This window comes from Ctenopharyngodon idella, chromosome 22 (assembly GCF_019924925.1).
Source record: "Ctenopharyngodon idella isolate HZGC_01 chromosome 22, HZGC01, whole genome shotgun sequence".
Lineage (NCBI taxonomy): Eukaryota > Metazoa > Chordata > Actinopteri > Cypriniformes > Xenocyprididae > Ctenopharyngodon > Ctenopharyngodon idella.
Window position 1 is genome coordinate 22,342,037 of NC_067241.1, and position 22,905 is coordinate 22,364,941.

The window sequence follows — 22,905 nt, forward strand, 5'->3', positions numbered from 1 at the left end:
ATATAAGGGGATTTTGAACTATTTTAGATGTACTGAGGCACTAGTTGGTTAAGACTGAACTTTGAAAACAGACATCAAGTGGACTGAGAGTTGGATAATTTATGCTGGACCTGGCACTCATTGCTTTTGTTTTTCCATAAGAGTAAATTCTGGAAATGAACAGAGTAAGAAGAGCAGTGGTCTAGGGAAGTGGCCGGGCATGTTTGATTTTTGTTTCAACAGCCTATCATCACCACAAGAAGATATAAACACCAAGAACGCTGAAGTAATCCAGGACTTTTTTACCCAAAACAAACATATTAAAATGACCCACATGTGGGAATGAGATGAGATATACAAATGAGGGGACAATATTGAAGAAATAACAAAAAAATCTTCCAAGTAAAGTGCCTGAAAAACTATGACATGTTTTTGCAGTTTATGTCATACAGTGTAATAATTGACAGAGTTACAATTTATTGTCTATCTACGCAATAGTTTATGGCTTTGCAAGATGTATGCGGCTTGCAGACCGCCCCTCTGTTCCCTCAATGGAATGCTCCTCTCTCACAGTCCTTCATGCCGGAGGATTCCACTCATCTGTTCGGAGGGGGGATTCACGGAGAAGCTTTCTCTACATGGCTGCCTGGGAGGGGCGCTCTGAGTCCTTTGGAATTTTACATGCCGATAGCGGAATACCTCACACAAAGCCCGATAAACTTCGGTCAAATTAGCCTCGGTTCAGCGCCGACAAACCTACTGAATATAGACCATCAGCATCCCTCATTGCCGTCCATCTCTCTTCCTTCACCCACACCCTACTCCATCTCTCCCTCCGTTCCTTTACCGTTCACTCTCTCTCACGGTACCACAACTCTCGGCTTCGCGTTCCAGGGAGGTGTGATCGCCGCAGCCGACACGCGTTCCAGCTGCTCGGGGAAGGTGGCCTGTCCCTCCTCACCGAAGGTCTTGCCCATCCACTCTCACCTGGTTGGTACCACATCCGGGACCTCAGCTGATTGTGCGCTCTGGAAGCGCATCCTGGCTCGAGAGCTCAGACTGTACCAGCTTCGACACCGCCGTAGGCTGTCGACAGGGGGCGCCGCAAAGCTGCTGTCTCACATGCTGCATCCATTCAAAGGCACTGAGCTGTGCGTCGCAGCCACTCTGTGTGGATGGGATGGGGATGAAGAAAAAGATGAGCAACCAATTACAGAGAAATATGCAAATACCACAACCACTCAAATATTAGCAAGCGATTCATGTAGCCAATCAGCAGCAACCCAGCCGTTCATAGCTGCTCCTGCAGTTTGTAAATCTCCAGCTCAACAAATGGTCAAACCTCGTTCGGGAATATGTGGCCCACGGGTTGTTTATGTGTGCAGTGACGGGCTGCGCCTGCAGGGGGAGCTGTTCTCTGTGGGATCGGGCTCTCCATACGCATACTCGATCCTGGACAGCAGCGTTTACTGGGGAATGAGCGTACAGGAGGCCGCTTCAGTCGCCAGGGAGGCCGTATACAGAGCCACATACAGAGACGCGTACTCGGGCAATAATGTAGATCTCTACCATGTTACTGCCCAAAGGGTGGAGGCGCAGAGAGAGGGAAAACTTGAAAGAGGAGTATTACAGAGAGAAAGAGAGGGAGAGAAAGAGAGTGGAGGAGAGAAAAACAGAAAAGAAAGCAATTTTAAAATGTGATGATAGAGATATAGTTTGAGGAGAAACATGAGGCAGATTTTGGAAACATGAATGATGAGAAAATGATTTTTATAGCAAAGCAAAAAAAAAAAAAAAAAAAAAGATGCAAAGACAAACATGTGTTGATAATTCAGTAAAATTTATAGTTATTAGTGTTTCACACTGAGCTTTTTTAAAGAAAACCAAAAAGGAAGTTTTTATCCAAAACTGTATGATTTTTCTTTTTCTGAGGAACACAAAAGGAGATGATTAGCAGAATGTCTGCATGAGTTGTGTGGCATATTTTTGTAGTACTTTGTATTTTTAATAGTTAAATAATTTTGCTGAATGTCAGAAGCTTCAGCCCCCTCTCTTTGATTGTATCTTGGGCATTATGGTAAAAATCTAATTTTATGTTTATGAGGAAAAAAAGAACTTATGGGTTTAGAATGATATTGTTATTAATTTTTGAGTGAACAAACTTTTTGATCAACCCACTTTTTGACCACTTCTAATGTAATGACTAATGAAGAATATAAAGTTCAAGTATAAACTCGTAAGATTGAGCAGAAATCAGGACTCAATGCTAAGGATTTTTTTCTATTGTCCTGGTTGAGCCATGATTCAAATTTTTACTTGCCCTGCCAAATTGTGGCCCCACTACAAAAAAAGTCATAAATAAATTAATTAAAATACTTATTGTTTTCCTTGTATTCCTTGTATTCTAATAAATAGCGTTAAGACACCAACATTTTACAGACCAGTGAAATTGAATCATAATTAGTCTAACTAATATAAATTTAAAACATTATTAAAGATAAGTAAAACGTAATTAGTAAAATAAAATCAAATAAACAAATTACAAGCAATAGCACAAATACATATAATAGAACAAAGATACAAATGAAAAAGGTTTTCAGGTAGGTAATTCAGACATATCTAGTCTGTCTTAAATGTCAGAAAACAACATTTATTTATATATTTAAGTCTCCCTTTAGTCAATAATTTTATGCCTTAAATTTGATCTCCAAAATGATATATTTAAACGTTTTTTTCTTTGAAAAAATATTTCTTTATACCTTAAAATAGCTTGATTGTAACTCTACACCCTTGCCTGGTTTAGTATGCTGTTCTACACACGTTGACGTTCTACAGCACATCTGTTCATATTCATGCTGTAATAAACAAATGTGTGTCAGATGTGTCTTTGGTCTCTGCTGTGTTTTAAAAGTTTTCAAATACCTGCTGATGTCACATCATTTAGCTGGAGGCTCAACGGATTTACATTCATGCCAACAGTGGAAGGCTGTGGAGGTTAAAGCATTGTAATGACCCCTACAGGATACAGAAGGGATTGCTGTTTTTTAATGTGTGATGAAAATCTCTGACAGACTCTGTATTTTATTTCATTAATCTCCCTCACAACTAATCCTTCACTTTAGAAGTTCACTTTTCACTTCTTTCATTAGTTTGAATCCTATATGGAAGCCAAATATAAGGGTTTTTATATGATGGTTTTATATAAAAATGAAGCTTCTTGTTCTTGGTAATTCTTGTAATTCCCAATAGCTTGTTTCCAATCACGTGATTCTGATGACGAGCAAAATTCAGATGAAGGGCAGGAAGCGAAAAGCAGAATGGAGGAGATGGAGGAAAGTCCTTAATGTACTGGTTTAGGCACTATTACAAGAGAGGTATAAACAGAAAATCATATGTTGGACGTGATCCATACATTATAAAGAGGAGCGATTTTTCTACTGAAATATTTGCCTGTCTTCAAGACTGTAAGCAACTTCTCCATTGCCCGGTTGCTTAAAGCACTTCAAGTTTTTCCCTTAAGAATGAGGCATGATTTCCCCAATTTGGGAATGACTTAAGGGTGTTGCATATTAAGTCTTTGATATAATCCCTTAAAGTGTTTCATGACAGAGACCCGGGTTTTGCCATTATAAAATTCTATTGTTGTCATGGACACATTATTTGTAAATACAGGTAGGGTATACATATGTAATTTGATCAATGTTTATGTGAATAAATGCTTAAATTAAAATGTTTATCATATAAAGCGGCCAATCATGTCTCGTAAGAAGACTTGGATTGAACCTGCTCACTCCATGTAACACTTAAGGTGAAGTTTTCCATAACATATGTTATACTACAGAAAATTACACTTAAGGTGCTTTATGCAACCGGCACGGACATCCTTCTACTCCAGAAAATAAATGAAAGCATATGGAGGCATACTACTTTGCAAATGCAAGATGTATTAACTTTTGAAAAAGCGGTCACTGAACACACAAGCATTATCGGCTCCTCCCGACCGCAGACACAGGATTACAGGCCAACTATTGGTACACGATAAAAGCTCCTTGTGGTTTATCAGTTTGATCTGATTAGAGCAACCATAAATTAGACAAAACATTGGCATTTCATAGTGCTTCTCTATCTAAAAAATCACTTCCTGCCCTCCATCTGCATTTCGTGCCACCCCGTGACGTCATGTGCAAACAACCTATTCATGATAAGTGCCAAGTGCATAAATGTATCCGTGGAAGATATTTTGATATGTTTACCCTTAAGTTTTAATTTTATTTTCACATGAATAAACATTTCATACCTCATAATGACAAAGCAAAAACCAGATTTGGTAACTTTGCAAATATATTAAAAAAATAAATCTGAAATACCACATTGCAAAAATATTCAGACCTTTAACTCAGTACTCAGCTGAAGCACCTTTGACAGGGATTACAGCCTTGAGCCTTTTTGGGTATGATGTGACAAGCTTTTCACACCTGAATTTGGCAATTTTCTGCCATTCTTCTCCTCAGATCCTCTCAAGATCTGTCAGGTTGGATGGGGACTGTCGGGGGACAGACACTTTCAGGTTTCTCCAGAGATCTCATCACCTCTTTTAAGGCTTTTCTCCCCTTGATTGCTCCAGTGAGCCTGACGACCAGCTCCAGGAAGAGTCCTGGTTGTTTCAAACTTATTTTAAAAATGATAAAGACCACTTGTGAACCTTGAAATGCTTTTTGTAGAAGAAATGTTGTCTTCCTTCTGATCTGTGCCTTCCTCCTGAACTTTGCAGGCAGTTCTTTTTACCTCATGGCTTGGTTTTTGCTCTGATATGTATTTACAGCTGTTACACCACGTCTACAGATGCAAGTGGCATGACATGACACAACAAAAGCAAGAGTCCATTATAATTAATGAAACTGTCTACACTGAATGTGGTGTGGTGTGACAGGACACCAGCAGTAAACTGATGGGCCACGGTCTATTTCTGATGTACTCCATGAGCTTGTGCTACTTCTGACAACAGTACAAATGGATTCAGAACATTTGCTTTGATGCGTTCAGCGTAGAGAGCCTCAAACTGTTGTGGTGAATATGACAGCGGTCACACCCCAGTGTAGACAAGGTGCTAGATCTTTACTAAATATGATAATGTACCACCAATCTGTTTTTGCTTTGTCATTATGGAGTATGGAGTGTAGGTTGATGAGAAAAAATATTAAAGCATTTAAAAAACAAAACAAAAAAACATGCAGCACTTTCTGAAATCAGTACTGCCCTCTGTTAGCAGTTTCACAGCAAAACACAAATGTTTTCACAAGAATCACATTCTCTTTTCACATATACTTCCTGATTATTGTCACTCGTAACACGTGAAAATGTCCGTGTGTGATTGGTTGACTAAGAGCACTTCAGTGTTACGTTTATATTAAGAGCATTGAAAAAGTTGTTCTCCCAGCCTATGAAGTGAATGCACATTCAGCATGCGGTGGAGGTGTGGTATCTGCTGTCATAGTAGCAGTATATGAGGGAATTCATGATTTGGCAAACTACAGTCAACAACTCAAGGAGGAATACACAGAGATCACAAGAACAACAGGTAAAAAGGGAAAGTCAGACAACCAGAAGACCAGGTCAGTGCATGTTTGCTTTTCTAAATAATTACCCAAAAGTAAAGTAACATTGGTAACATCTGGGATGCTTTAGTCTCTTGTAGATCATGTAAATACCAGGTGAATAAAAATACAAGAATGACATTACTGTTTTATAGATCAAAAGAAGAATAATGTACCTGGGCTGTTTCACATTATAAACACATATGCTGTGTCATCTTTGCTGCCAGAGTGAACTGACGCTTTACTAACTTTCTGACACTTCTAGAACCATCCTGAAGAGGAATGCACCTGTTTACATAACCGGGCATACTGTATTACTATGAGTGAGTAAATCAGTCTTCTAAATGAATTTAAAAGTGTTAAAATACTGTAAAAGAACATTGTAACAAAACATGAGAGAATAACAATGCCAACCTGATATCATGAGAAAAAGTAACCAGTTTTATGAGGTGGCAATTTTGTATGAATTCTGAGGGGGGAAAAAAAGAAAAAACTATGAATGTCCACCCCACCTCTAAATTTAACTGCTGGGGAGTAAGCAGATCATACCAAAATTCATACCAATCAATTCACCAAAACATAATTAGAAAACTGCTATGAGAGTGTGTACACAATGCTTAACTAATTAATTACCAGTTTTGCTCTTATATTCAAAGACTTAATCAATCCAACACTAATACTAATATGTTCACAGATCCTAGTCAAATTTTTAAAAGTTTAAACTGGAACTGGAATTTTCCAGTTGAAGTGTACATAAAGAAAACAATATAAGAATATTAGAATTAAATTCAAATGGTTAATTTTGGTGTATAAGGTCTGATTTGTTTTGTTTTCAGATTATTGTATAAAGTGATCTTCCTGGTGAAAAAGCCTAGACTAGCTAATCTGGTGACTTTAAATGACCGTTGCTGTACCTGTTTCGGGCATTTTCATGCTGGTTTTCACCAATCATCCAACATGGCTAAAATGTCAAGTTGATTTACCAGCCAAAAACAGACTGTCCCAGTGACAGAGCAGCACTGCCCATCTAAAACCAGTTTTTATTCTCAGGAATTCACATGAATTTAGGTATGGATTTGGACAACAGTAAGTAAAAAGAAGAGATACTTATGTTAGGAAAGTATTAATATAATGAATTATTATGAAAGATATTCATTTAAATATTTTCAGTTCTGAAAACAGCTCAACATAAACGCAAGCTTGTCACCGAAACTGTTTTGATTAAGTGCGTCAATAACTTGAGTTTGTTCACTAACGTAGCCTATATAGCAGGATATTAGCTTGCTAACTGTTAACCAAACGGCTATAATCCTACTACTATCGTAAGGATAATTCACTGAAATAGTGTTTATAAAACTGCAGTCATGAAAATTCATGTGCATTGTTTTCATCTTTTAAGCTTGTTAATAATTTCTGGTGGTTTTCGGAAGCGAGTCTGCTAGCATGCTAATAGTCAGCAAGCTGCGCGCCACCAACTGCTATTCAGCTCTGAATATGAAATGAAACTTAACGAGAAGCGCGACCGACCACAAACAGATATACAGCGATGAAAGTAAACATAAAATATTGATAACTACATGTAGTTGACATATATTTTGAGTTATCCCATATAGGGCGATATATATGCACCAGGATGGCCGAGTGGTTAAGGCGTTGGACTTAAGATCCAATGGACATATGTCCGCGTGGGTTCGAACCCCACTCCTGGTAATGACTTTTGATTCTCGTATTTTAAAATTGACAATAACTGCTTACTGCTGTACAGATTACGTTAAATACGAAAAGCGAAACCTGCACGGAGAAAAAAATACTGTCAGTACTCAATACTGTCAGTATTCAAAAATGTTGATCCACTCTCTCTCTCTGGATGGACGGATAGATGAAGGGAGGAAAATCGACCGCTGTTGACCAGCATGGCATGTCCATAAAGTGAGACACAGCGGACACACAATTGCTAGGTAAAAGAACAAATAATCAACAATCAAAACTCGACGTGATGTTGACTCGATGTTGAATGGGTGCTCTGATACTGCCTCCTATTGGTAAATTAAAACTAACTTCTGATAGATAGATAGATAGATAGATAGACATACAGACAGACTGACAGACATATAGATAATACAACAGCATACAAGGTCTCTGTATAGTCTCTATATCTCTATAAGAGGTCATTGGGGTGAAAAATATTCTGAATTAAGATTCAAAACCTTTTCCTGCATGTACATATTGCTTCTAAAATATATATTTGTGTTCTTTTTTAACAGGTTGCTGGAGGAGGCCTGGTTGTATGTAATATGGTGGTGCGTTTTTATTGATGTAGCCTAAATTTGCTTAATCTAATAAATCAGACTGCATTGTGTTTGTGTTGTGTGTATATCATAAAACATAATAAAAATAAAATGATCAAATTCAATATGCATGCTTATCGTTTTTACATTTCCTTCAGTCCATCCTCCTTCCAGATAAATACTTCATCAGATCAATTGCTGAACTCAAGTTTAATATTTGATCATTGTAGTTTAACATGTTTTTTTCATTCAAATTCAATTCATTCAAACGATTCGTTCAAACACAAGACTGTTTCTCGGAATCGTGCAACAATTCTGCTTGGAAAAACATTTAGAAACTGTGTCTAATATAAGTTACTTAATTATTGTTTATTGAACTGTATTAAACAATATCACACTGACAATCAGCCTTGTGCTGATATTATAATATACTGATCAGCCACAACAGGTCCTCCTCATGGTCCTCGGTGTTTATAGTATAATATATAAAACGCTATGCATCACATTGCATTTATAAATATATTTTAGGCCTATCCCTATGAATAATATAAAGCTTCTAAAAGAACAAACTAATGTTTATGGAATATCTAAAACTCTAGAAAAAGTATCATAAATTTCAATACAGCAGCATTTAGTGCTGTAAACTGATGCGAATGACGAGCGCGTCCACACAATTCCACACGGGGACGCGCTCGTCTTTCAATCCAGCACGACTGGAGCTAGCACGCCTCGTGACGTCACGTGTCCATCATTCCTGCTGTGAGTGTGGGCGGAGCGGTTGGAGTAGTTCGGGACGCGCTGTAACTCTTTTGTTATTCATGAGTAAAGGAAACTTTGCGGCGGAGTGAAATACTCCAGGAGCGCCAAAACAATCGACTTGGATAACTTTGATGTTTTCTGGATGGAGTTCTGAATCCCCCGTGAAAGCGTTGAGCTGAGATCTGGAGCATTAGACGAGTTGGCAGCTGCTTGTGAAGTGTGGAGCGCTGAACATGCCCTAATAAGAGTCAATGATTCATTATTTACTCAATGATATAAAGTCACTGTACTGCACTGAGAGATTCATCACGCAAAGGTGAGAACTGCTGCACTTACACGTTTGCAAAACTTTAATATGTTTGTTGAATTATTAGCGCCTAAACACGACTGACCAAATTAACTAAACAAGTTAAACTAAATAAATAAACAGATGAATGAAGGCTACTCGTCTGTGAAATGTTGCAAGAGTCTCTTGAGTCTTATTTGGTCTCTTGGTCTCTCATGGACTGACCTACCATTAATAGAAGTTAATTAGAAGTTTGATGCATATACTGTAGGAAAGTTAAAGTTGGGTTTGGAGTGATTGATTGGGTTTAGGTTTAGTTTCAGTTATGGGTTTAGGTTTGGCTCACAGTTACGGTTATATAGAGTTGGTTGGGTTAGATAAAGTAGGATTTAGTTAAGCGTTAGTTGAGTTGGTTAAAGTTAGAGTTGTGCAGGTTTAGGTTGGGCTCCAGTCAGTGTTAAGGTTGTCTGGGATTAGATTAATTTATACCAATTAATGACTATCAGGGTCATGTTTTTAGGGGTTTGAGTTATTATAGTCTGCACACACTTTCAAACTGCAGATCATTTAGCAGATAAGATGGCCATGTGTTTCATGCATACCAACTTTGCACATGACTTGCCTCTAAAAAATGGCTTTCTTTAAAATCCAGAACACACATTGTTCTAGCCTTTGACTACTTCATCTAGTTTGTATAAGCGTGCATGTACATTCGGTGTTTTATTTCAAGTCGCAATCACTCTTTTTGTGGGATGGAAGTTGAGAAAATGGGGGCACAAAGTTTCCTAAAGTTAGACGTTTGCGTCATCCAGTATTGCTGCATGCCAACACATTTATTTATAATGCTGAAAAAAAGCCTTTCTTGGACGAGACATGCTGTAAATTATCAGAGGAGGTCGTGTTTCTATTCTCTCCACATTCCTGCTCATTACCTCATTACTGATCAATGACATCATCGCCCAGCCGTCACGTCCATCAGCTGCTACAGTGCTGCTTTGAGAGGTCTGGTGTTGGTGGACCTGACCAGTGACTGTGTTTTGAGGGAAGGAATGTAGGGGGAGCTACAGAATGAATGCGTGGTCACCTGTTTGGCTGGGTGACAGCTCCTGTTACAACTTGTCCTACACACACACACACACACACACACACACACACACACACACACACAAAAAGGACCTGGTTTTCTCGTGCAGTAATTGGTCCCACCCTCTGATGGGTGTTCTCTGGTGTGGGTGATAACATCTCACTCCTGATTGTACATCTGTCGGTTTGTACTGTATGGCGGATGTTTTCACCTGCTCTGTTGATCTCACTGTAGATTTTCCCTGATCCAGGTCAATCTTAGACAACACTAACTCTCTGAGGCCTATTATATTAGTTTTGAATGTCATGAGCCATGATTTGCACTGTCCAGTGTGAGGACCAGAATGTGTTTTAATCACCATTTAATACTTTAATTTTAATTTAACTTATTTGAAGTAATGAAATAATCATTGTATTCTGCAGTGTCATAAATCCGTATGTTTACACAACAACAGTGTACTAAAAACAGAAAAGTTTATCATTTGCGTTTTTCACGTACAGACAACAACATTGTCAAAACATTCCCCATTCACACGGATCTGTGAAAACGACTAAAAACACTGTATTATTCATGCCAGGCTAGTAGTTGACGATGGCACTTTGTAAAGAAACAAATTAGAATTAGAATCTGAATTTAGTGTCAGTAATGGAATCCGAATTAGAATATAAACTGGAATTGGTAAGAATCAGAATTGGAATCATTATAAGCACAAAACAATTTATTAGAATGTTGAATCAGTGTGTGAATTAGAATTCAAATCAGATTTTAGTTAGCATCACAATTAGAATCAGGAAGTTATAATCAGAATTTAAATTATGTCAGAATTAGAATAATGAATCGGAATTTGAATCAGTATAAGAATTACAATTAAAACCAGGAATTTAAGTTGGAATGAGATATAGATTTCGTGAGAATCGGAATTTGAAGCAGTGTAAGAATTATAGCTCGAATCAGAATTTTAGTTAGCGTCAGAATAGACGCGATGTCGCGACACGCGATAAAAGGTAGGCCTATCTTTTCCATGTTAATCAGAGTTTTTGTCCTAACCAGCCGTGACGGCGACACGAGACGATTCTATTTTAGAAACGGTTTCTATTTCTCCGCGACGTCGCGGCTGGAACAGCAACACAAAGTATGGTAATGATAATATAAGGTACTGTTTATGTGCTTTATTTAATGTTAAAAGCGTGTAACGTGAGTTTGAATATCGTTCTGTGTTCCCAGCTTTTTAGCTGTAATGAAAACAACACTGGCTAATTCACCTCAGATCTTGAAAATAAATAAATGGGCACATGAACGTTCAAACTGTCAACTCAATACGAACAAACAAGTGTATTCTATGACAAATTGGTTTAGTCACTCCGTATGTACTTTAAATAATGTTTAAATTGTATAATATTTATGAATTTTACTATGTACTAACCCATTTAATTTTTTTGTCCGCTGTGCTCTTGCCGAGAGAGCCCGCCCACACTCTCTTCTGATTGGCTGTGGTTTTTGATTGATTTTATCGCTTCTCATTCTAGCGTCGCGTCTAGTGTGGACAGTCAAATTGCTCATCGCTGGAATCTTATCGCATCACGTCTGGTTAGGACACGGTGTTAGAATCAAAATTAGAAACAGAAAGTTCTAATCAATTTAAACACCATCAGAAATAAAATAAGAATTAGGTGAGAATCAGAATTTGAATCAATATAAGAATTACAGTTCAAACCAGAATTTAAGTTGGCATCAGAATTAAAACCAGAATGTTGTAATCAGAATTTAAATTATGTCACAATCAGAATGAGAAATAGAATTGGTGAGAATCAGAATTTGAATCAGTATAACAATTACAATTCAAACCAGAATTTAAGCTGACATCAGAATTAGAATAAGAATGTTATAATCAGAATTTGATTTAATATAAATTAGAATTGGTGATAATCTGAATCTGAGTCAGTATTACAATTACAATTCTATTCAGAATGAGGTGTTCTTGATGAAACAAATCAACTCAAAATAGTTGATACTTGCACAAGAAAACTTTAAAAAATGTGTTTTTCATTAATAAGGTAATGCTTGTTTTTTTGGGGACTGAATTCATAATACAGTAGAATTCAACAACAACCCCTCCAATCAAATAGCTCCACACCAAACCCATGACATCACTGCAGTTTACCATGTGTGCAGCCAGACAGTTTTGGAGGATTGCTGAACAGTCTTTGTTTGCTCCTCTTCCCACTTTCTGAATGACCTAGAAGAGTTCATACGCCCATGTGTTTTAGTTGATTCGGCAAGAAATGGCATGGCCTCTCCCTGCTCTGCACTCTCTAGCTCTCCCACAGCGCTTTGCAGTTGTTCAAAAAAGTAAGGTCACATGGTTGCCCCCTCGTGTGGTCTGTGTAAACATTTCAAAGAGCAGTATGCAGTATGTAAGCCTTTATTGCACAGTAAGTGAATATTCTGAATTCATGGAATGGAATGGCCTACTACATTTGCTGAATCCCATAAAGCAATCTTAAAATTAAGATATTTTTTTCACACAGTTGGCTTGGAAACCAAATGGAAAGTTTTTTTTTTTTTTTTTTCCTCTCTGAGATAATGACTACCTTCTGAATTAAAGATGTAACATAATGAGGTCATGTGACAACAATATACTAGTATTGGATTTCAAAGAGTTAGCCACAGCTAACTGATGAGCTCAGGCTGATGGGATATGCTCTGTTGCAGGGGTTTGCAGTGGGCTGGTGTATGTAAAGGTGATCCGGATTTCTGCTCTACCGTGTCAGACGTACCCGTGACTCCTGAGAAGGAAGATGGCTACTGTGGGCACGCTGTCAGAGACCCCTGAGGGCGGAGACAACAATGAATTCACTGACATCATCAAATGGAGATCAGGTAAGACTGAGATGACCTGCAAAGCATAACTGTGTAATTTGTGTTGAGCTGCTTTTTCACTATTTCAAGTTAGAGCATGGCCAGTTATTTGTGTCCGATTCTGAAATTTAACTTTTTAAAAATGTTGGCCTTTTTAACTTTTTTTTTTTTTTTGATGGAAAAGTCAACCAACCAACATTGAACTGACTAGAGCTAAATAATGACATATATTTGCCTTCTGTAGAGTTGCTATATGGCTGAAATTGAACTTTACAACATTTAAGTCAGCATGAAACAGAAGTTGCAATAGTCTTTTAGGGTGTGCTCACACTAGGCACGGTTGCCTTGAACCGAGCCCAAGCGCGATTGTCCCCCCTCCCCACTCCCCCGCTGGCCTGTACTCACACTGCACTTAACGTTCCAGGCTGAAGCACGCTTACGTCATATACAATGCAACTTTTTGAATGGAAGAAAACAGGAAGAAATATATATTATCATTTAGGCCGCGCATCGATTTTCACTTTCACGTATCCGAGGATTACAAAGACAGCAGACGTTAATGGAGGAATTTGCAGCTTTGCTCGCAAACTACAATTCTTGTTCATCAAAGGTGAGAATCAGACCCATGATAAACCTAAATACACTCGAATTAATTACATGAATTGATAAGTGTACTATCAAAGTAGTAAAGATGTTCTTCCAAGCGGGCCAGGGCCGGCTAAATGAACCACGTCCGGGCATGGTTCGGAGCGATCACACTAGTCAAACGAACCGGGCTTTGGGGGTCAAATGCGCCTAGTGTGAGTACACCCTTAGTCCCTATTGTGATGTATATCAGAGTGAAACGGCTTCTGGAATTAGAACAAATGTAGGGTGGGGCTTGATTATGTCCATGGGGAATTGATTGGATGGTTGGATGGTTGTGGTTTGCTATTGGTGGATCTCATGTGAGTGACAGGTAGGTTGCCCCGCCCTCACACCAGTAAACACGTCATCAGAGTAGAGATGTTGCTGCAAGAGGGAGGGGAAGTTTTTCTGTTTGACGTTTACGAGTAGGGGTGTAACGGTTCAAATTACTTACAGTTCGGTTTTTATCACGGTTTTAGGGTCATGGTTTCGGTATGGTTCGGTATGTGCTATGTTCAGGGAAAAAAGGACTACTGTCAAATAAAAAAACAAAACAAATAATCATTCAGCACAAATAAATACAATAAAGCAAAGATACAAATAAAATAAACAGTGCTTTTCAGGTTATTTAGGTATCAACAGTAGTTTTGACTAACTTAATCAAATGTAAAATAAAACTGCATATAATCTTCACGGTATAATTTAAATGAAGATTAATCATTATTAAAGTTACAAAAGCTATTCAGTCCAGAGCAGCGAGTGACTTACTTTTCTTTTGTTGTTTGATTAACATTAAAAACAGCAGTAATATTAGGCTGCTGTCACTTTAAGACACAATGCACAGATCCAAAATACTGACACTGATACACATGCGTTGGGCCCTACTTTAATGATCTAAGCACATGGTCTGAAGCGCATGGCGCAGGTGCACTTAGGGCATGTCCGAATCCATTTTTGCTAGTTTAACAACGGAAAAAAATGGTCATCCAAATAGGGTTGTACCTAGGGCTGGACGATTATGACATAAAATCAAAATCTTGATTAACTGAACATTTTACCTCGATTACGATTAATGAAGATTTTTTTTTTTTCCCTCATACTTCACTTACAAGGTTTGTACTATAAATATGCTTGACTATTAAAGGTGGAATATTTTTTTCCTAATGAAAGAGTGCTCTGACATAACAGCTCAATTTCAGCAGTTATTTTATCTGTAATTCGTAACATTTCTTACAGATTTCTACTCGTTGTAAATCAGATAAAGTTAAATTAGCCAGGTACCAGTACGTAATGAGAGCGATTGCGTGTGTGAATTAGTCATACCGTCTCTCTATTATTAATTTTGAAGCTGTGGGTTATAAGTAATTATTTCAAAAGTATAAAAATATATGCTATAACTTTTGAGTGTCTAAGCTACTTTAGTGATAAATCACAGGACAGCGCTGGCAACGAGTTTCTGCGTTCCTCTCTGTGCGCACGATCTTCACATGATTTACAGCTACTGATTGTATGAGTGTTCGTGTGCCTCACTGCATCAGCGCAGTAGCTCAATTTAATAATAATACACATCCAATGGTCTAAAATCACTTGAATGTCAAAACTGGCAAGCCTTAAAACACATACAATTGACAAAGTTTAGTGAAGACGCAAGTAAAAGTGATTTCACTGAGGGCTCGCGCGCCGTCTGTGTGTGTGTTGACTCGGCGTTCGCCTCCGTGTTGCTTCAATGACACTGGACGGGATGGAGTCACGAGACTACATGCGGTAGTATGTTTTTAAGGGGAAAGTATTAACAGGATTAAAAAAATGAAATAACTGACATGGGAAAATTACGTCGGTTAGAGGTTCTGAATTTTGGTTTCGATTACTTTTTGATTAATCGTCCAGCCCTAGTTGTACCTAGTCTCTTAATGAGTAATAGGTGTGTTTTGGGCGTAACGTGCAATAAACCAATCAGAGTCTCATCTCCCATTCCCTTTAAAAGACAGTTGCGCTCGCGCCAGGGCGTATTCACTATTTACATGGAGGAATTTGCAAGCGGAAAGACTGAATGCTTCTCCAGAGAGGAATCCTTTTATTTGTAATATTTGGCATGTTTGTGTGCTGCTGTGCATCCCTGTGTGTGTGTAACAAGCAGAGTGTATGCAGTCATTTTCAGTTGCCTCAAAATAGCAACACGCCAACAATGCACCTGAACACAGCTCGTTTTCAAACCATGGGCGCACAGATGGGCACGAGTGCATTTGCTATTTAAACAACGTGGCGCAGGGCGTGAAAATGATGGTTACACTTTATTTTACAGTGCCGTAGTTACATTGTAATTACTCAAATAAGTACTGAGTACTATTAACTAACTACATGTACTTACTATAGACTTACAGTTAGGGTTAGGGTTTGGTTTAGAGTTAGTTACTTGTAGTTATGCATAATTTACTGTTATTACTATAGTAAGTACATGTAGTAACGTGTAACTACGGCACTGTAAAATAGTGTTACCAAAATGATAACTGTCGGGCTGAAACTAGCAAAAAACACTCGCGTCGCACCGGGTGTATGGTAGGGCCTGTTGTTTTTCTCGACTGTTTACGTTCACTTAAGACATAACCTACTATGCTTGCTAGGATACTTGGCAAGACGGACACGTTGACATAATTTTTGTTTGAATTTGTTCCTTCAAGTGCAAGACTTGAAAGAGAACACAATATTTGCGCATTGTCTGAGCCATGTCAGATGAGCGCACACAAATCTTCTCACAGCTTTTGAATGTTTAAATTATCAAGGCTTAAATGAGTTTAGTTTAAACACAGATAGCAGTGTGTGCTGTTCAGGTCTCTTCTGCGCTCGCGCACTATCAACACCCAGATGATGACGGCATAAAAGCCCGAGCAAACGGCACACACACTGAACAAAGTTTACAAAGAGTGGCTGTTTTGTCCACGTTTTTGATCATCTCTGTTGTAACGTATTGGGAAGCAAGAATGTGTATCCATTGATAGAAACGTACATTAGCCGGACACTGTCTGTCTGTTTTACACGTTATTTGTAACAAACCATATTATAGATGCGTCGTCAGATTTAAGATGAACCGCGGTGCAAGTGCGTGCCGAACTGTGGGTGGAGAACGGTACGGTTTGATTTTTTTTTTTTACGAGAACCGTTACACCCCTAATTAAAAAAACAAATGATGTGCATGGATAAATCGTTTATAATAAATACTGCAATATTCCATAAAAAAACAAGAATTGTCAATTTTGATTTCATGGTAACTTTAAACACTGGCATGAAAGGAAAAGCCCAGGACTTCTGTGTTTTGCTCTGTAGGGTTTGTGTTAGTGGTTACAGGCTGTGGTCTCCTGTCAGGTATGTTCTCGCTCGCTCTCTCTCTCTCTCTCTGGGAATGTTGGAATTCCGCTGTGGATTTACAGCGCTTGTCTTTCCAGACCACAATGCCTTTCTTTCTGTAAGGATTCCGGTCTCCTAGTAACGGGCAAAAGTTATGTTTTCTTGGGTTGGAGCTGCCAGGGAAAATGTTGTAGAGGGAGAGACCGTCACGTGTTTTTAGTCACCAGCAAAAGTAGGTCTGTAACTGCAGACCTTGTTTTGTTTGTTTTGAATTGGAATCATGTCATCTGACCAAAATCCCTCAGGTCAGTTTGAACTGTAAAACACTTATGTTAATGTTTTCTGTGGAGGAATGATGATTAACTATAGTTCATTGAACTGTGAGATTGTCAGAACTGAAGTACGATCAGTATGAGAAAAGTGAACGTGTGTCTGAAGGAAATGATATTATGTGTGAAGAAATGACTGAAGCCGGCACCCTCGCTGCCCAGTCTCTCAGTGGTGTAACAGATACAGTGTTTGTATGATGGCACCTCCTTAAGCGATGGTCAACCTGTAGTACAGGCAACCTGTAGTCAACAATTTGAAATGAGAGCAGGTGATTTCCAGTTACGCGAGCGACAGCAATCATTAACGATGTGCTGATTGTGTGTCTAGTGATATATTTAACCTTATGCTGATTTTTTTTATGGCCATTTCTGATGCTGATATCCTCAAGAACCGATATACATTATATTACGGCTGGGCTATGTGTATATATATATATATATATATAGCCTAATCTGCTATTATGAATGTGTCGGGAAAACAATAGCAAGGAGACCCCCTGTAGTCAATAATTTTATCCTTTACAACTCATCTTTGATCACCAAAATGACACATTTAAACATTTTTTCCTGTGAAAAATAAAATTTCTTCATGCCTTAAAATAGCTTGAATGTAACTCTACACCCTTGCCTCATTTAATATACGCGAATCTATGAATATGCAAATTAGCCCCGCCTCCACTCACTCACACAAACTCAAGAGATCCACTTGGTGAACTTACTGCACAATGGTATCACTTTTTACAATGCCAGACACATAACGGTAATTAATATGATTAGCCTTTTGCTTGACTACATTATCAAACAGCTAATAATGTGTTGCTAATGTTACACAAACCATGTGTATCAGCTGTTTTCTAAAAATCAATATCCTTAGAAACACTTTGAACACCTTAACGTCATTGGAGAAAAGCATATAGTTCTTCATAACATCATTATATACATCATACACCCGCCATTATTGCCAAATCTACCTGATATTTTTATATCAACAAAAAAAATATACCAGAATATATTCTCTTGAGACTCTCCTGCTTCAGAGCGGTCATAGTTAATGATATGCTAAAGCCTGCTGGCAGGTTGACGTGATTGGTTACAAGGTAGTTTGTGACGTCAGAAACACCAGCAATTTCAAACCGCAGGTTTGAGACTGTCTTTAGATCACTGCAGTTTTAAAGAGAAAATACTCAGCAATGGTGTTGAATTTGCACGTGGTTTGTCGTAAAGCATATTAAAAACACCACATAGACATATAAAAAACATTAAAAACTTGATTTTCACCACAGGGGGACTTTAATAAACTACTGTTTTCTGAGTCAGTGTCGGCTGCAAAAATGAAGTTGATGCTGCTGCTGCCTCGTCGTCTCCACAGTATAGTGGACGCGCCTTTAGAGAGAAATGCACCTTTCATGTGGATTACATGAGCAGATATTTATTTTAAAAGTAGACATTTCAAGCTTTCTATGGATATATTTTTCATGTCTGTGAGGCAAGTATACGCTGAGTTGCAATTCATTTTTGTGATGCACTCCAGTTCACAGAGACTGAGACGGCAGAAAGCGCATCCTGTTTGTTTTCTTTATTTTACAAAAGCGCAACGTTTTGTTGTTGTGAATTTACACAAATAGAGTAGATCCTTTACAGTAGATTTTAAGTTGTTTCCACTGTTATCAGGAAAACTGCTGCTTTGAAAAGGAATCAGTTTTCATGTTTTTACACACACACACACACACACACACACACACACACACACACACACACACACAAGGAGAGAACAGGAAATCCTTGTAAAACTACATCCTGTGAAAAAGCCAAACAAAACTTGAAATTTTTATCTTCTAAATCGGCAATAATCAAGCTGATTTCTAAGGAACAAAGAAATCATCAACTTTATTTTTAAAGCTTTTCCTCTGTTATGAAACAGAGGTCAGTGTCCTTTAGTAACTGTAAACCTGAAACACATCTGAAACCAGAAAAAATGTGCAAAACCTGTACTTTTAGAGGTACAACAGTTTGTCACTGCAGCAGTACCCTTAAAAGAACAAATTTGTAACCCTAAAATGTGTCTGTTAGTACCTTAGAGCAGTAATATGTACCCTTAAGGTACTACTATAAACTTTTAAGGGTAGATGAGGTACAAAGTTGTCCATTTAAAGGTACTGCCACAGTGACCAGCTGTTGTACCCTTAAAAGTACAATTTTTGCACATTTTGTATGTAACAGCTTGTTTGTATGATGATGTTTAATGTGTGTTTTGGATTGAGATTTGGATTTTCTGTAAGGTTTCTAGGTCAATGCCACTGTTCTGGGTAAGATATTAGTTTAATTATCAACTATTTAGTCACTGACGACTGTCCAGTGACCAACTGCATATTGCACACACAAACGGGAAGTGCTTTCTCAATCTGGAAAGCTGATTGACTTAACGCAACTTCCTGTATCAGAGACAGAGTTCACAGGTTTTACAGGTCCGCCTGGAAACTTGGTCATTTTGAACTAATTAATGAACTAACTGGCTAGGTTAGTGGTGTCAGAGTTTTGTTAGCACTAGTAAAGTCAATATCAGTCAGCAGAGCTGTATATTCCACTTGGTTTTCTGAGTTATGATACAAAGTAAGTAGTACTTATTACTTTTGGACAAACATAAATTCTGATCACAAAGTTTACAAACATTTTCTGGTGTTATTCATGTAGCAGTGTATATTCATGTAACTTTTCACAGTCAATAAAGAGTTTTGTTAGACCACACCGGTCTAATATTTTGGTATAATCTGTTTCTAATAAATCAACCTAAATGAATAAACTATGGTTGGTCACTTCATATGTCCGTCAGAGAGTATCTTCCTGTCTAAGTGGGCAGTTCTTGCTGAGAATAAGCTGTAATGTAGGGCTGCTCGATTTTGGCAGAAATCATAATCACAATTATTTTTGGTCAGTATTAAAATCACGATTATTTAACACGATTATTGGTGGGCAATATGATCAAAGTCTTATTTTATGATATGTCACAATTACTTCAGCTAATGTTAACTAATGTAAGAAAAAGGTCCTCAAAATAATTACATAAGACAAGTAAACATTCAGCAATACAATAAGAACAAAGAAACTAATTACACACAAAATGAACAAATAAATACAATAGAATGAAAATATAATTTTTTTTCAGGAAGATGTACTAACAGTGGTATTCAGATAAGTAATGGCCTACAACAAAAAAATTGCATATAACTGCATATAACACTGCTTAGTCTTATTGTACTCATTACATATAACGGGGGTCGGCAATTAAGTTTGACTTCGGGCCAAAAAAAAAAATCGCCAATAGATGGCGGGCCAGAACATAGTCAAAGGATAATTTAAGAAATTAATTGAAAAATGCAACTAGAATTGCCAGTGAAAGACTGTTACAGTGTCTTTTGTAACTGGTAGTGAGATGTTACTCTGTTAAATCCTGTAGTAGGACAGTCATTAACAAAAAGCCACATTTGTGTGGTGGTGTCCGGGTTTTACACTGGATAAATTAATAAAGCAGAGTAGTGACACGAAACCTGGCAAGTATCTTTATTCACCATCTTGCAACACAGACCGCCTTGCTAAAACACACATATGTGGGAGATGCGGAATGGATAAAAATAACTTGAATAAGCCTATTAATGGCATGTTTGAGTCATGCTCTTAACGAACTATGTTTTATTTCCTCTTTCCATATTGTGAATAATAAATGTAACATTTTAATTTGCCTGTTACACAATGGAGCCTAACTTATTGTAATGTAGCCTACTTTTACACTCCTTGGCATCCTCACGCACTAAACTGCATTTATTTCAATTGTTTGTGTGCTGGAGGTACGCTATTACGTCATGTGCAGAGTGATGTTAACATTTAAACTAGCTGGTGAGAGAAAATGGCACTATCAAAGAGTCTAAAGAGGAGAGTTGTCAGCGAAAATAGAGCATACAAAGAAGAATGGAAGGATAACTATGCGTTCATCCTACCTGGTTTTGTAAGTGCAAAGTCGGTGTGTCTTATCTGCAACAAAGTTGTCGCTGTTTTCAAAGAATATAACACCGACCCCAGACGCGAGCGGCGCGACACTACAAAAGATAATAGAACTCATTATAATGACATTGTCTACACTGGATGTGGCGCGGCGCAACACAACAAATTCCCGACAGTAAACGGATTCCCCGTTCTATTTCTGACATAGTCCAAGTGCTTTGCAAAAGTTGGTTTGTCGCGTTCAGTGTAGACAACTTTTAGCTGTTGCGGCGCGGCGCGTCTGGTGTAGACATGGGTATAATATTAGATGGCATCACGAGACGAAGATCAATTTCAGAACCAGCTGCTATTAAAATAATCTGGCTGCGGGCGCGGGCCAGATATTATTGCTGGCAGGCCAGTTTTGCCACGCGGGCCACCTATTGCTGACCACTGACATATAGATTAATCCTTATTAAAGGATACACTATTTTTGTCTCAACTGCATACGTTTATTAAAGACATAACCAACTGTGTTTATGTTAATACTCTACAAAAAGGCATTTTGACTTTTTTTTTTTTTGTGTGTGTGCTGATTTGCTGCTCAAGGAAAATTTTTATTATTATCAGTGTTGAAAACCGTTGGTAAGTGTGATACATTTTCAAGAATATGAAGTTTAAAAGAAACATCTTTAAACTTCTTTACTGTCATTTTTGATCAATTTAATGCATCCTTGCTGAATATAAGTGTTAATTTCTTTCAAAAATCTTTAAAAATTAATTCTAGTGTAGATTGTCATTTTCCTGAAGAATGCTGGATAATGCAGTTCTGGTGTCGGCACATTCTCTGTACTCTAATTTGTCTGTACTAATTTGTTCTCTGCACATGTTGGAAGCTCTGCCAGCTCACACAGGGGCTTTAACCAACCTCAGACACACACGCACACAGAGCTTCTCTTTCCCTCCCGTCACACTGAGGTTCTTCGTCTTTTCTTCCACATCTCTGTCTCTCTCTTTCATCTATGTCCCCCCATCCAAATACACTCACATTCTTGCTCTCTCTCGCACACTGTATTGTAAAGCGAGGTTAGACGGGTCCCTTTACTGCAGCCAAGTGTTATATAAGCGGTGCTCATGGCCAGATCTGTCTGTCAGTTCCACTGCCTGTACTTGCAGCAGAGCCAGATCTCTGACTGTCTGGATGGTCTGGTCCAGTTTGCAGCTAATTCTGACCAAAAACTGCCTGCTTGGATAAGAAGAGTCCATCTGAGTGACATATAAAGCATCCAAGCACAGTTGCGTTTGTTTTTACATGCTGTTAAGGGGTGGATTTCTCTGATTTACATTCCTTGAAGGAAATACCGGTGCCTGCAGGGCAGCAAAATATATAAGTTTGGGTTTTAGGTTTAAAGTAGTTATCATTATAGGTATCACTAGAGTTAAATGCCAATTCACACTAAAAAGTATAAAATTAATTGAAGAATCATTTTCACACATGAATCGGCACCTCTGAGTCCAGACCTTAAATTCATTGAAAGTCTTTGGGATGTGCTGGAGGAGACTTTACAGAGTGCTCTACTCTTGCAATTGACAATACAAGATCTTGAGCAAAAATTGATGCACCTCTTGATGGAAATAAATGTTATTTCCTTCAAGAGGTGCATGAATTTTTGGTCAATATCTTGTTTTGACAATTTAATATTGTTTATTGGGTTAGAAGAACTGTTGTCAAACATATAACATGCTAATAATCACTGCAATAATGATCCAATCATAGACCATT

At 38.0% G+C, this 22,905-nt stretch overlaps 2 protein-coding genes, 1 long non-coding RNA gene and 1 other non-coding gene across 6 annotated transcripts in view; all 4 read left to right on the forward strand.

Annotated features, from left to right (window-relative positions):
- The first annotated feature begins 475 nt into the window (after positions 1-475).
- Positions 476-2,857, forward strand: psmb11b (proteasome 20S subunit beta 11b). The gene has a single exon (XM_051880898.1). The coding sequence runs from the start codon at positions 481-483 to the stop codon at positions 1,678-1,680; it is 1,200 nt and encodes a 399-aa protein (XP_051736858.1). The 5' UTR covers positions 476-480; the 3' UTR covers positions 1,681-2,857.
- A 2,010-nt stretch (positions 2,858-4,867) lies between these two features.
- Positions 4,868-7,981, forward strand: LOC127504951 (uncharacterized). The gene is made up of 3 exons (XR_007927522.1): positions 4,868-5,591; positions 5,839-5,896; positions 7,838-7,981. It is a non-coding gene; the product is annotated as an uncharacterized LOC127504951 (long non-coding RNA).
- Positions 7,201-7,283, forward strand: trnal-uaa (transfer RNA leucine (anticodon UAA)). Its single transcript has one exon. It is a non-coding gene; the product is annotated as a tRNA-Leu (tRNA).
- A 635-nt stretch (positions 7,982-8,616) lies between the features above and the next one.
- utrn (utrophin) overlaps positions 8,617-22,905 on the forward strand; it is a 222,703-nt gene continuing 208,414 nt past the window's right edge. For 2 of the 3 annotated variants that reach the window (XM_051880130.1, XM_051880128.1), the window contains exons 1-2: positions 8,617-8,936; positions 12,703-12,870. In XM_051880130.1, the coding sequence (XP_051736090.1) occupies positions 12,789-12,870 (82 nt within the window). In that variant the 5' untranslated portion in view covers positions 8,617-8,936; positions 12,703-12,788. The remainder of the gene's footprint in view (positions 8,937-12,702; positions 12,871-22,905) is intronic. The other variant, XM_051880126.1, reaches the window with a different exon arrangement.